Source organism: Egretta garzetta, unplaced genomic scaffold (genome assembly GCF_000687185.1).
Source record: "Egretta garzetta isolate BGI_Z169 unplaced genomic scaffold, ASM68718v1 scaffold42, whole genome shotgun sequence".
NCBI classification, from domain to species: Eukaryota; Metazoa; Chordata; class Aves; order Pelecaniformes; family Ardeidae; genus Egretta; species Egretta garzetta.
Window position 1 is genome coordinate 272,622 of NW_009258782.1, and position 13,903 is coordinate 286,524.

Here is a 13,903-nt window from a genome sequence, read left to right on the forward strand (position 1 = left end):
CCGCTCGCCTTCCTCTCACAGGGATCCTGTAATTTAAGCAGCACAAGGACTTGCCTACACCACAGAACTAGATCATTTCATTTAAGCCAGCTAAGAATTCGTTTCTGATTATGAGTTTCTGCTAACTTTAATAAACCACCTAAAACCATGCTAGCTCTCAGGTAAATCTATATGCTCGTTCCAACAGCCTCCAGAAAGAAATGCTTTGTTAAAAATCACCGTATGACTGCATGAGTATTTTGATGGCCAAACAGAAACATCTTTCGAGAGTCATTTGAAAAATCTCTAGAACTGATTTCTCCTGAAATCAACCTCAGGTTTTCCCCTAATTCTCATGTCATTCGGTATAAACTTTGCTAACATGCATCCAGGTCAAAATTGAAATGGCTTAAGATGAGGTCAATTTGTGCGTGCTTGAAAACACCAGGGGAGCCCCCAAAGACCTTTCCCCTTCTCCGCTGCTCCAATTTGCTGCAGCAATGCCATACAGTATTCCCAGATGTAAACCCCAACCACTCACATTAAACAAGTTGCTCTGCTGTCCTGAGATCTGTGTGCACGTCTAGACTTGTCCTGCTCCTCCCCTCCATCTACAGGAAGATGTAACAAAACTGGAAGAGATTCAGGGACAGGCAACCAGGACGATCAACATTATGGACTAGCTTTGGAGCAAAAGCCTAAGGAAGGAATAACTAAGTAGACTAGAAACCATCAGCTTGGAAGGCAGCTGAGGAGGGGATATGAAAGATGCCAGATCACAGGAGACAAAAGATGATATATGGGAATAGATGCAGCCACCCCATGGTCTCCACTGTTAAACTCCTGGTGCTCTGCAGCTTTGCGCTGCCAAAATCCAGGAAAATACCGATGCAGCTCTGGGACGTCACTGGAGATGTGCCCCTTTGAAAGGAAAAAGCATTTAGTGTTCTCAGTAATTTGTGTTCAGTTTTCCCAAGCGACACCTTCAGAAATATGTTCATGTTCCTTTTACAGTCTCCTGGTCAAGTCACTCAGGTTTTCGCAGCATTCCCAGGGAGACCCTGAAGTACTCAGATATTTTGCATCATATTCCCTGCACAAAGATGATGAAACTGTACGTAATCATCAGAAGTTCATGCTGTGAGCATAAGCTACTAAGAGGGACCAAGCTATGCCACAACAGACTTTTTTTTTTTTTTTTTGTCAGTGTTTCCTTGTGTTTCATGCACAGCCACAGCGAGATTCAAAACAAAGTTTCCAAGATCTGTCCCATATCCAGAAAATAAAATGTATCTGCCTTCTACCCAGGTGCACAAGTGCCACCATGAAAGAGAAATTCCTCAATCCTTCCCTCAGACTAAACGACAGGACAGGCTTCTCCATCTGTTACAAGATGGGAAAAGCATCTCAGGTACGATTCGTCCTCAAATCCTTCCTTTCAACACATCTGCGCGTGAGCAAATACACCGAAGGAGTAAATCCTACTTACGCAGCTGCAGCTGCGATACACAACGTGCACAGCCACGCTATTTACTTCAGTGCCTTCCTGACAAAGCTGGTGGTGGCAGCTGTGCTTGGGGCCCGCATAGCTGCAGGTACGACAGGCTAACGGGGAGTAAGCCTGTAACAAAAAATCCGACTAAGTCCCTCACAACAGCGAGCTCTTTAACTGATTTGCTACAAAACTAAACACAGGTATATAAGGGAAAATTTTAAAGAAGTCTTTCTAGAATTCAAAGGCTAAGCATCATCTTTTTTACTAAAAATTATTATTCCTGATATTTCAAACACTAAGAATCCCATCCTGAATAAAGAACCATCCTGCTTTCATTATCTAAACAGATTTGACAGAGGCAACATAATGAAATTCGCATGTGTTCATCCACCAGGCTCCAGACCTCCAGCTAGACAGACAGGCTCTTCCCCCGCAGCAGAACCTGGCACTGGTTTTCTGCTTGGCTCCTGTCCAAAGGCCAAAACCTGAGGATTAATGGTCACTGTTACAACATCTGCTTTCCACTTAGGAATACACAAGCGGTGGTTTTTTTTTTTTTAAGCTATATCTTTGAAATGGCAAAAAAGAAATTATTTTTGAGATTTTTTTTTCTAACAAATGAGTATTTATCTATGAAATACCTGGTGCCATTTCAAGGTGCCTAATTAACCAATAGCTTAATTGCAAGGCAAACACTGTCATTCATGCAGGAGAGAAAACCCCCAGGTTTTAGAAGTAATGCTTGCATGTTAAGAAGAGCTGTGGAAGGAGAGTCTCGGTGAATTCCAGAATCATTTGATTAGGGGTTGATTATATTATCTTGAGAATAATAAAAGAAGATTGAAGATTCTGTAGCAGTCTGGGTATTTTGATTTGGTGTTGGTTTTTTTTTTTTGATTTTAAGATACAGCACAGCAGCTAAAACGCTCCTGCAGGGACTCCTTGCTTAAGTTTAGGACATCTCAGACCTTTTTGTTTTCCCCATTTACAGCTTCTGAAGATAAAGGTAGGAGACAGAAGAGTTTCTTGTCGTGACAACAGACACCAAGATTGAGGCCGTCGTTAACCTGCAAATTTACTTCTACATCACCACTTTTCAAGGAACAAAGTTCACTGAATCACACAAATAAGGCACCAGCGCAGGTCATCAAAACTGAAAGCTCTATCCTATCAAGATTCTCCTCCAGTCCTTCATCTTTATTTCTGTGCCTAAACAGCTCATACAGCTCACAGCTGGGACCAAAACCCCAGGGGGGCCACCATGCTGCAGGCATTAAAACTCGTTCAGCCTCAGCTTACCTTGGCTGGAAACATTCACGCAGAAATAAATCCCATAGATCTGGTAGACGTACAGAGTTCCTGGTTTCATGAACATTGCTGCGTTGCGTTGAGTTTGCTTCCCACCTTTCGAGTGGGAAGCTTCATCTTCCCCACCCAGATAAGCTTCTGTTTCAACGATCCTCCCCCAGAGTTCTCTGCCATCAGGAAGTCTGCGAACTAAAATCTGAAAGAGAGGTCAGAGTGCATCAGCTAGCAACCCGCTGTACAAAATAGCGAGAGGGCGAGAGCTGTGGAAACAAGTCAGAGAAAAGGACCTGATGGTACTACCTACTCTCCTCTCTGTCTAGCAGTCCAGTCTGTAAGCTAACGTGAACTTTTTCAGCTTCTACTGTCCAGGCCACAGCCCAGTACAAGTTCCTACCTGCCATTCGCCCCACAAAATGTGTCTAGCTGTGGCAGTACCACCAAGAACCAATTTATGATCCGATATACAATAAAGCCCACAGAGCTGCTTTTGCGGTTATTATTCTGCATTCACCGCCCCAATCCACCAGGTTTAAGGCAAAAAGCACCACCAATATCTGCCTCAAAGCATCATGCATGTATATTCTTTACATCAGAAGAAATACGACAGTGGCACAATTAAGTAACTCCTACGATTAGATAGTCTATGTCCATAGAGATGTTTCAAGCAAGTCCTAGTCCCTAACCACGGAGACAATCGTGACCAGAGTGAGTATCAATGCTATTCCTGTATTTTCTGCACCACAGAGAGGGGCAGTGCAGGAGAGCTGGGAATTGGCTTCAGGCAGACAACAACAGATCTTTGTTACTACAGTGCGTTCCCTGCTGCTGGTACCTCCTTAAATAAAACAAAGCAGATGTGGGGGAAAAACCATGACAGTGAAAAGATCATCTTTAAAAACGACCACTACATTTTGTACAAAGTTTTTTTTTTTGTGGTGGTTTGACCTGATTTCTAAACTTCTTATTTTACTTAATGTGTGTTTAAGAAATCCTGCAGTATAGTCTCATTTAGGCAACAGCTATCAGTTTAATTATGCTATATTCAGTGCTTGCATATTTGAAAACCAGACATTCAAAAATGACCCTCAAGAAACAAAAGCTTAATTCCTAACAGATGTTTGTGCTGAATTGCTAATGCAGTTATTGACCTGCTCCAGTATGGATGCTCCAGCAGTCGGCTTCCAATGTTGCAACTCTGGTATATCAAGGTTTCCCTGCAGCACTTCTCAAATTGTTGAAAACAATCAGTTTATGACGTTTAAGAAAAATGCAGTGGCTTCAGAAAAGCACTGGTGTTTAGCAACTGCCTGTAAACACCCCAAAAGCACACCCATGTGGCCACATTTCTCTTCCAATACGATGAAATGCAATGGTTAGGTTATGATTTTAAAAGCACGCAGGCGTTTCCCTGACTCTTCAGACACACCAGGTATTTGCAGTTAAACAGTTTAAAAATGGAGATCATTCACAATACCTCACAGTAAACTATTTTATAGAGGTTTTTATTTCTCACTGAGGATGTATCTCAGTGTTATGACAGGCCATTCTGAGAGGCCATTTATTGCGTGTATGTTCTGGGGTATTGTTTTGTTTCTAAGAACTCCAGTATCACATTTAAGGTAAACAATACTGATACACCAGGCACCTCCAAAGTTTGGTAGAATGAAGATAGCGAATGAAACATTAAATTACAATTATAATTCTAAGAAAATGAGAGAATAGACTGGGTCATGGGAGACTTGGGGTTATCCTTTAAAGAAAATCTAAAATTTACCTAGAAATTGCCTGGCTTGTAATTCTAGGCCTAAATAGGGGAAGTGTAGAATTAGATTAAAATATCATCTGCCCAAGGTAACTGAATGTGTAAGGATGTTGGCATCATTAAGACAAAAAAAAAAAAAAAGCATCGGTACTGGGAGACTTCAGGTATCCTCATATAGGCCAAGTAAATATCACAGTAGGACAAGGACACAGGCTATATTTTGTTTAGACACCATCAGATTCTTTGCTGAGTGAGTAATTGGGGATCTTATAAGAAAAGACTAAACTCTCAAAGTGATCCAGAGCAAAATGCAAAGTCTTTTCCAAAGACTTAGCCCTGAAAACCAACTTTGTATCATGACCGTGAAGCATAAAGTTCAGTGTCCTTCCACAAGCATTAAGGTCCAAAAATAATCTCTCAGAGTTCTGCTTACCAGCAAAAAGGGGAAACTACATAAAGCAAGGAAGCTTGTTAGAAAGAACTTAAAAGAGGCAGCCAAAGGTTAAAGCGGGAAAGGCAAGCCTCTAGCAGGATGTCTATGAAGATAGCAAACACACATGAGGAATCGCAGAGAGGTTAAGACAGACCAGAAAAACCCCAGCAGGGTTAAAAAGCAGAGCAGAGGCGTCAATTACAAGCAAGACGATATCCTTAGAAAATAAAAAAAAAAGCTAGACACAGCAAGCCAGGCCAAAACCAACAGTTTGTGGAACAAATTCCTAAACTTATCTAAACTAATGAGAACCCAGAGAGTCTGTTCACCCTACAGACAATAAAGGTATAAAAAAGACTCAGAGAAGATAAGACCATAGCAGTGAAACTAAAAACACATTTTGCAATTGTCTTTAGGAGGTCCCAGACTGGTACTTTTTAAAAGGAAAACACTGGAGGAAACACTTTTCCAGTCTTCCCATGGAAACAGCGGGAGAGTTTTTTTGAAGGTCTCACTAAGCAGAAGAGAGGTTTTATCTCCCTTGCTCCGATTTCTAAAGGTTTTCAACAAGGTCCAAAGATTCCTCAAAGTTTCTGCAATGGGATAAGAGAGAAGGTCCTTTCACGAACAAGTAATGGCTTGAAAACTCAGAAACAAAAAGGTAGGAAATTGCAGTTTTCAGAGTGAAGAGAATTTAACTGTGGAGTCCTAAATGTCTGCACACTAAGGCCTGTGCTGCCTTGCGTATTTGTGTCAATAACCTCAGAAGGGTGATCGTCAGAGTACACGTGTACTGTGTATGTATATGTACTGTATATACACCATGTCTGCTGCCAATATCGAGATATTCACAACAGCAAAAATAAAAGCAGGTAGCATGAGAGACAATGTTCAAAGCATACAGGGCAGCATAAAAGAAAGTACCGAGCAGTCTGCTGAACTTGCAAGGTAAGAACAAAATGTTCGAGTACACCGTGACAGTGGATCCTGTTCAAGAAAGGCCAAGGACCTGCCATGCATCACGAGACAGTAAAATGGAGGCAGAGAAGGAGATGTTGCTGACTGCAGAGCGTTACTTTCCACTGGGCTAAGCAAGAGCCAAGAACAAATAAAGGAACACCTGAAAGGAAAATAATGGGCCTGAAACAACCTTCAAACCATGAACAGCAAAGTACATTTCAGTAAACCAGAAAAAAGGGAGAAAAATTCCACAAAAAAACTAATTCTGAAATGCGACAGTAAACTAAACCCCCAAAATTACTCCTCTGACTTCATCCAAAATAGATTTGGCTACTAGTCTTCAAATTCCACTGAACTTAACAAGAGAAGGAATGAGAGCTGTATTCCTAAAATAGCAAAGCCCTGGAGTCAAATGGCAAAAAAAGAATTTCATCCTTTTATACCAAGTTATTAGCTACCACATGCTCCCGTACAGTAATCTCAGTGTTCATGTCTTACCTGTCCCAGAAAGGACTTGGCCAGACTAATACAGGGCTGGTTGAAAAAATCTGCTTCTAGCTGGGAAGAATTTTTTTTCTCTATCACAAAATATTTGCTGCTTTTTGGAGAAGAATCCCCATCAGACGTAGCATTCAGGTTCTCCAGGACATCTAAAGGAGGGAAGCTGGAGTGGCTTTGGAGAGCACTTAATTGAGCCAACAGCTTTCTTTTTCTTGGCATAGTTCTAGAAAATGGATATAAGCATAATTAGGAATAGAAAGCTTATTTAGAAGTACCTCATTTCCACAAACTCTCACAACAATGAATCTGAAAGCTGTAACTAATCGGACAACCTAGGCAAACTACAGAAGCAGGTGACAGCAGATTTAGCTGCGTCTGCAGCAGGCTAGGCAAATATTGGGCTCTGCTGATAAGCAGATAGAAAACTGCAGTTTAAGCATTCATCTTTTAAGGACCACATGTCAAAAGCAACTCTGGTCCACTTAGCAGAACTTTCAAAAGAAGTTTGCTAACTGTTAGGAAATTCAAAAATTGAAAACAAAGATGAACCGGTCCTACAGACTTTTTACCTCAAACTAACATAATCTGTTAAGCAGGTAGAAACAAAAGAGGAAAAACAACCACCTCAAAAATTGTGCTGACGCAGAAAGTCCACCGAAGTCATGTATCAATCATTCGAAACAGTAATGTAACCGGATCAGAATCTAAAACTCCACAGGACACAGAATGTTTCAATTGGGAGATGCCCTATTTACGGTCACAATGACAAACTTGTTTATCGTGCCTTAGAAGTGTTTGTGGTAGAATCGCCACAAAATAAGCTTTAAATTCAACCTACCAGAAAGAGGAAGAGCAGTCTGTTCCAGTCCACAGTATGTATTCGAGGCAACTACGTAACCTGAGACTGTTCCTTCTAGGTTTGTCACCGATGTACTATGCTTCTTCAAAAAGTTTATGTTCCTTTTTCTGTGCCGCAGTCCTTATACCTGTTGAACAGGAACAAACTTACTTACTCACTGTGTAAAGCACTTTGAAATAGGCTGAGAGATTTTGGAGCTGGAGATCATGATGCCAACAGTGTATCACCAGCTCAAACTCAACAACAATTTGCAGTTTTCTGTTGGCCTAGCAGAAGACCATCTCCCCGCTGGGGCACTGCTGGTGATGCTCTTTAGCCTTTTTTAGACAAAAAGCTATGAAAACAGTGGGCAATGCACTTTTCCTATCCAGAATACACAAAAAGCTGAAACCAAACTTTTAAAATTCCTCCATTGGTACTAAATTTGAAAAGTGTCTGCCTCGAAAAAGTATTCTTAGAAGATAATGCAAAGACACCAGGTTTTAGAAGATGCCTCATCAGCTCTGAAACTCAACCACATGTAGATATAAGGGAAAGAAGCAAAGGTTCAACATCATATGTAACTGGAAACAGAGAAAGAATCCTATATACAGCTGAACCTGTAAGGGAAGTATATACATAATTAAATAGCTGTTGCCACTCATTTTTCACCAGATCATCAGCTTTTAAAAATGACTACAAAAACCTTCACCATCAAACGCAATCTTTATCTTGCTCTGATGTTTCTCACAAAGCAAGAGCCACCAGCAGTAGTATCCTTGAACTACACTGAAACAAATTCGGCATTGCTATGCACTGGATCACCAGTGCCAATTCCCCAGCAGTGTTACATTTCACTTCAGAAAAATCCAGACACAAACATATAAAAATAGGCCGCAAAAAAAAAAAAAAAAATCACTTTGGCATGGCGGGGAGGGAGGTGGGATATTTTTTTTTTTTTTTTTTTCTAAACACCTCATTCTTTATTGCAATAATTCAGCGATGTCAGAGACTTGCAATAGAAGGGCCAGCTCCGTGCCAGGTATTCTGCACTGAACTGCAGCTTTCACCTGGTGGGAATTCTTAAAAATTTTGGCAGACATCACCAGCCTGCCTCAGACACAGTTGCCTGCTGGCCTTCGCAAATGGGAGTCCTGCCTAGGAGAAAGGGCGCGAATAGGAAAAAGGAAGGAAGGGACGGAGGAGGAACACTTCCCCGTATCAGACTGACCCTGTAAAAGGCTCAGTCGAGGGAATGCTTCACACTGAAGACAGTACCTCCCGACTTCTCCGACACTATTAACTAGAACTTCCAGTTCATCGGCCATACATAATGACACGCTGAAAACATGGCCAATTTGAGTGGAGCATTAACTCATTCGGTAATTTGTGCTCTTATGGAATGTGACATCAGAAACAGGATCTGAGTTGCCCGGCACCTATTGCCTTTCCAATTAAGTAATTCTTAAAAGCTGCAAGTGCTCTCATGTAAATGTTGTACCGGCAGCCTTAGGGCACTTGTAATTTCATTGCTATGGGCTGATCCTACACAGATCTCTGCACTTTCAACTCTCGTTAGAAATAGCAGTAGGATAGTGCCTTATAGTCATGAGAAATGGGTCGCATATGAAAATTAAAAGCAAAAATGCAGAACGAGGGGACTGCAATGCCATCTCAGAAACCCCCCAGTCTCCCTGCGTGTTCATACCAAGATATGAAACACAAAGCTCTCTGCCTCAAAGCCTATCTACACTTTCTTGTAGAAAAAAACCCCATCATTTGATATGATGTAACACATAATTTCTTGTATCTTTTTTTAAGGATGCTGTTTGCATATACAAATCCCTTCTTGCCTGTGAAAAAGCACACTGTAGAAGACAGTACATGACAAGTACCCAAGCTGTGTGTGTTTGGGAAGTAAGAGACACCATCTCTTCACATGTAAGTCTCCAGGCAAATTCTGCAACTCTTCATTTCTATCTAGATTTTCTTGCTTGTATAGTAAACAAATTCTACTTCTGTGCCTCAAATAAGAATCATCTGTGGGTTTAATTGCTTTTTGCTAATCCTGTTGTAACCAAACTAACTACAAGTTGTTAAGCACATGTGCGTACACATGCCCAAAAAAAGTGTGGAAGTCAGGAAGGAAGATCAAGAGCTGAGTAAGTCTGCACAAGTGCCTAAAGCGTTGAGGGCTGCTGGGCTAGTCTCAGGCACGTGTTTAGGGACCCTGCAAGTCAGAATCGGAAAGACACTGAAAATCTGTGTAAAATACAGCTCAGTGGCAGATACAGCCTGTAGTCAAGGCACAACTGAGTCTACACAGGCTTCTTCAATCCTTCTAATAAGACTGCATTTGCAGGCATTTCCTCATCTACCTAATGAGCTTTCACCAAAAGGAGGTAAAAAAAAACAAAACCCAAACCTACCAGTAATTTGCATGTAGTTTTGGCTCACAGGTCCAGATACCTGCAGCTGCAAAGTTTTCCTCATGCACATATATTTTTCTGATAGCGTGATGAAGCAGTGTACATAAGAACACATTGCCACTGCTGGAGAGACAATTCCTCACACAAATTCCCAGTTGTATGGATTTTATGTGGGAATATATGAGCTGTCAATGCTGGGTCAGACCAAAGGACATGTCTCCCTGTATCCTGCTCTCCAGCACAGATCAAAAGCAGAGACCTAGGGAAGAACAGAATAAGCACACAGTGCTTTTCCACACATCCTCCGTGTCTCTAGACTGGAACTTTCTGAGCCAGGCACAGCTTCTGCATACTTAATAACTGTGAGCTTACGCAGTCTTCCCTAAGCCTGTGTAAAACTATCCAAACTGAGACTTTACTGATGAAGAAAGCTTCACTGAATTAGTCATTATGGCTCGAGCCTGTGTAAAACTATCCAAACTGAGACTTTAGAAGAAAGCTTCACTGAATTAGTCATTATGGCTCCAAAAACTCACTCATTTTGTGTGTGAAATTAGGACTGCTCCCCACCCACATGAATCAGTTTACCTTTGCAATTCATCACCATCAGCCCTCTTCTTTACCACCTCAAATAATGTAAAGCCAGCTGGAAACATTGTTTTTCCAGGTCATTTACAAAACATCCCTGCGGCACTCAGTGGTGACCTCCAGCCACCATGAGGGCCCGTTTACTCACATCCTCTTTCCTATCTCTGCGACCGACTGTTTATTTATGGCAGGGAACTCCCTTATTATGTCAGAGGCTGCTCAGGTGAGGGCTCCTGTTTAAAAGCTTCCTGAAATCGGAGTACAGACTGCAAGCCAGACCCCTCACCATGCTTATCTAGACCTTCAGAGAATTCCAGCATTTTTTTAAGGCATGACTTTCCATCACAAAAGCCACACTGGCACTTCCTCACTATGTAATATTTATGCAGGTGTCCAATAATTCTACCTTGCTATATTTTCTACTAATTCAGTTAGTAGTGGTCAAACTTCCTGGTCTGCAGCCCACGGATTTCCCCTAGGACCCTCTTTAAAAAGTATCAACCCATTTGCTGCTCTCCAATCCACAGGTATCAGCTTTCAGTGAGAAGGGGGAGACTATCGTTAGCAGTACTGTCCCTGGGGCTTCGTTTAGTTCAGCGACTTGTTCCTGCCTGATGTCTATTTGTTCCGTAACCTCTTACACAGACGCTTCAGTTTTAGCCAGATCCTTCAATGAGTTCTCAGGAAGAAGGATTTCCATCCACGTCTCCTGTCCTACTACCTATTAGTAACCAGAAGTCAGTTAATAACGTATAGCTTCCTGGACAACAGCGTGAGAAGCGGGGAAAAAAAAAAACAAACCTTTATGGAAGAAAAGTGCAGGCAGGAGCTTATATACTATAACCATAAATGTTAAGTCAATCCCTCCACAGACAGACTTTGACATTATGTGCAATCGTACTAATAACTCAAAAGTATAGCAAAATGAATGGCTTTATTCACCTTACTGAATGCAGGGGATGCCATTTCCTGCAAGACGTCCTTGCAATTCCGGTCCTCGCTCCTACTGCCTTACTGGGCACCTTGAGCTTTTCAGAATGAAAACTTACTCATCCTTCTGTAAAGAATAAGGAAGATAAAAATGAGGGAGAGTGATGAAAAGGCATGAAAATCCCAAAAAGCCTTCACAGCAAAAATATGCTCCATTTTGGTTGACTCTCTTAAACCATTTTGTTTTGTTCTGTTCTGTTCCCCCCAACATTCTAGCTGCTATTTTTAACTGAGTGCCAAACTTGCATATTAAATGAAAGCAAACAAGTTAAATACAATACTGGCAGCAGACATTAGCTAGCTCAGCCTTCTGAGACTTGAGTTAACCAAGCCAGCATTTAGTTAAGCAAGGCAGCATTTAGAGAGGCCACAAACACTGATCAGGAAATGGACATAAGGATTCAAAGTCATCTGCAGTTCAGGTTTTTTCTTTATAGCTACATAATTTGTAGCAAATGTATGTTGGGTATATTGGGCTAACCATCCAAGAGCTAGAAGTCTTCCCCCCCCCACCTATATGATGGCTGTGAGAACACTCCTGATTTGTAAAGTACATTGAAAGATCTATATAAGGGGATACAGAACTACACTTAAGTCTTAGGTACCCATCTTAAAAAAACAACCCTGGAAACAACATTCCTTCCTCAGTCTTCGTACTGCATGAGAAACAATTTAGTTCAGGCGTGGGGGTTGGACTCAATGACCAAAGATGTTTCACCAAAGCCTTCATTAATGCACTGACAAAAAGCAAAACTTGTGACTCAAATGCTCAAACATTTGAACAACAGCCGCAGAGTTCTATGTAAGAGTTCCTGTTGAAGTACTGGTAACGTAAAGACTAGGAAGAAAAGCATAGGCAGCAAAGACACGGAGATTTATCTGAAAAAGGATCCTGGAGTTGCTCCCTGTGTGAGCATGGAAGCAGAGGGTTCTCACACCTCCTCCTGAGAAGTCAGCCCTAGGCTCAGGCTCAGGGAAAGGACCTGCTCCACATCCAGTTTTCCAAATGAGGACCGTGCGAAGTCCTGTGAAAGTCCTTGACTTACAGAGACAGAAAGAGATTATTTCCTCCAGATTTCAGGCCGAGCTACTCATAGAAAGGCCTCAGTATTCACACTTTGCCCAAAGAACCTGAGCTCTCCCAACAAAACCACGTGGAGGGAATCACAGCCACACTTTGGAATCAGTCACGAGACAGGCTCAGTAACAACGAAGGTGCTGCTCAAGGTGATTAAACTGGGACTGATTCAATGCACATGCGATGAGCCTCCCTCTTTAGCCAGAAGGTCCCTTTCTTCTGTTTTCAATCAGAGAAAAGGCTTGTTGCCTACATGTAGTGATCCAGGATTAATTTGTACAGTATATCCTTTTATATATATATATGACATATATATCTCCTTATATATATACAGGGACTCTATTTGTGTGTACTTTGCATTGCATTACCAGACACTGTTAAACAGTTACAGTAAGAAAACAGAACACTGGATCAAAGCCTTAGCAGATGATGATGTGCAGATGATACCAGTGCAAATGCAGGTGAAGATAAATAGCTGATGTCATTTTCAAAACACTAGAACAAAGCCTTCAGGCTCTATATAAAGAAAGAAGGAGCTGAGGAGAGAGGACAATTTCCCGCACAGCTTTGGATAATATGCTGTATGTGACAATAGCTTGCTAATGGCCAGCGAGACAAAACACTTCTGATGATATAACCGAGGAACAAAAGCAAAAGTCTCTTCCATAAAAAGATGCTTCCAGGAAACCAGCAAATCACTGCTGACTGTAGAGGTTATGAAAATCTGAGTCAGACACAGATTTGAATCAGCAGAGCGCAAAGGCGCTCCCGCTCATGCCACGGTAGCCAAGTTTCTAACATGGCAATCTTATTTAGAAAAGCCTCCATTTTCCAAAACAGGCTTGCAGCACGTTTCCATAGACTGGGTATTTCTCCTCCTTATAGGGTCCAAACCGTACCACTTCTGTGAGACATCCGTACAGCAGCTGCTCTCCCAGCGTTTAACTGTGAAATCACTCTCCTCCCCAAAATCTGTACAGCATCTATTACCGATTCCATAATCTGTTTACTTAGTTTACGTACAAAAATGCCAAGAGGATGCTGTCTGCAGAATGACACGGGACCCAGGAAATCCCACTGCAACCCTATTCCAAGTGCCTTTGTACACCTTATTTAGCCAGCTGATGGCACGCCTCCTTCCACCGGGTCTGAACTGCATTCAGAAAATGGGGATGTTACCTTTTCCTCAACGTTTCTTACACAGCCTCTGCAGTCTCTTTGATCCACAACGCACATAAAAGAGCTGTCACGGTATTAGCAAGGGTCATTTACAGGCACAGGCCTGTTACGCAGCAATAAACAGCGCTGACAGCTATGAAGGCAGTGCAAGGCTCCACACAGCTTTTTCTGCCAGCTACAGGGGAAGCATTTACGACTTCTGCGGGGGAAACCTTCCTATGCAGAAATGGTTAACGTGGCACCAAGCGCAGCCTACAAGGAAACCATTTTATTTTTACACAGTACAGTCACTATCGCATGCTCAGGTTTTTTAAAGGGAGTCAGGCACCCGGAGGTGCAAGCACCGGGCCGGGGTTGCAGCGA

General features: G+C 42.0%; 2 protein-coding genes and 1 long non-coding RNA gene across 8 annotated transcripts in view; 2 read left to right on the forward strand and 1 right to left on the reverse strand.

Annotated features, from left to right (window-relative positions):
• The window catches only part of NPRL3 (NPR3 like, GATOR1 complex subunit), a 57,166-nt gene extending 54,391 nt beyond the window's left edge, over nt 1–2,775 (forward strand). Inside the window, exon 14 of one of the 3 annotated variants that reach the window (XM_035889107.1) lies at nt 2,466–2,775. The gene's annotated coding sequence lies outside the window, so the exon portion shown is untranslated. Of the gene's footprint in view, nt 1–187; nt 2,437–2,465 lie in introns of those variants that run through there. The other 2 variants (XM_035889105.1, XM_035889106.1) reach the window with 2 other exon arrangements.
• MPG (N-methylpurine DNA glycosylase) overlaps nt 1–11,347 on the reverse strand; it is a 15,717-nt gene extending 4,370 nt beyond the window's left edge. The window contains exons 1-5 of one of the 3 annotated variants that reach the window (XM_035889122.1): nt 11,236–11,347; nt 7,277–7,424; nt 7,063–7,142; nt 6,436–6,661; nt 2,774–2,978 (exon numbers count right to left, since the gene is read on the reverse strand). In XM_035889122.1, the coding sequence (XP_035745015.1) occupies nt 2,774–2,978; nt 6,436–6,657 (427 nt within the window). In that variant the 5' untranslated portion in view covers nt 6,658–6,661; nt 7,063–7,142; nt 7,277–7,424; nt 11,236–11,347. Of the gene's footprint in view, nt 1–2,773; nt 2,979–6,435; nt 6,662–7,062; nt 7,149–7,276; nt 7,425–11,235 lie in introns of all 3 variants that reach the window. The other 2 variants (XM_035889121.1, XM_009649428.2) reach the window with 2 other exon arrangements.
• LOC118451735 overlaps nt 2,975–13,903 on the forward strand; it is an 18,401-nt gene continuing 7,472 nt past the window's right edge. Inside the window, exons 1-3 of one of the 2 annotated variants that reach the window (XR_004841283.1) lie at nt 2,975–3,487; nt 5,394–5,638; nt 9,098–9,217. This is a non-coding gene — a long non-coding RNA (uncharacterized LOC118451735). The remainder of the gene's footprint in view (nt 3,488–5,393; nt 5,639–9,097; nt 9,218–13,903) is intronic. The other variant, XR_004841282.1, reaches the window with a different exon arrangement.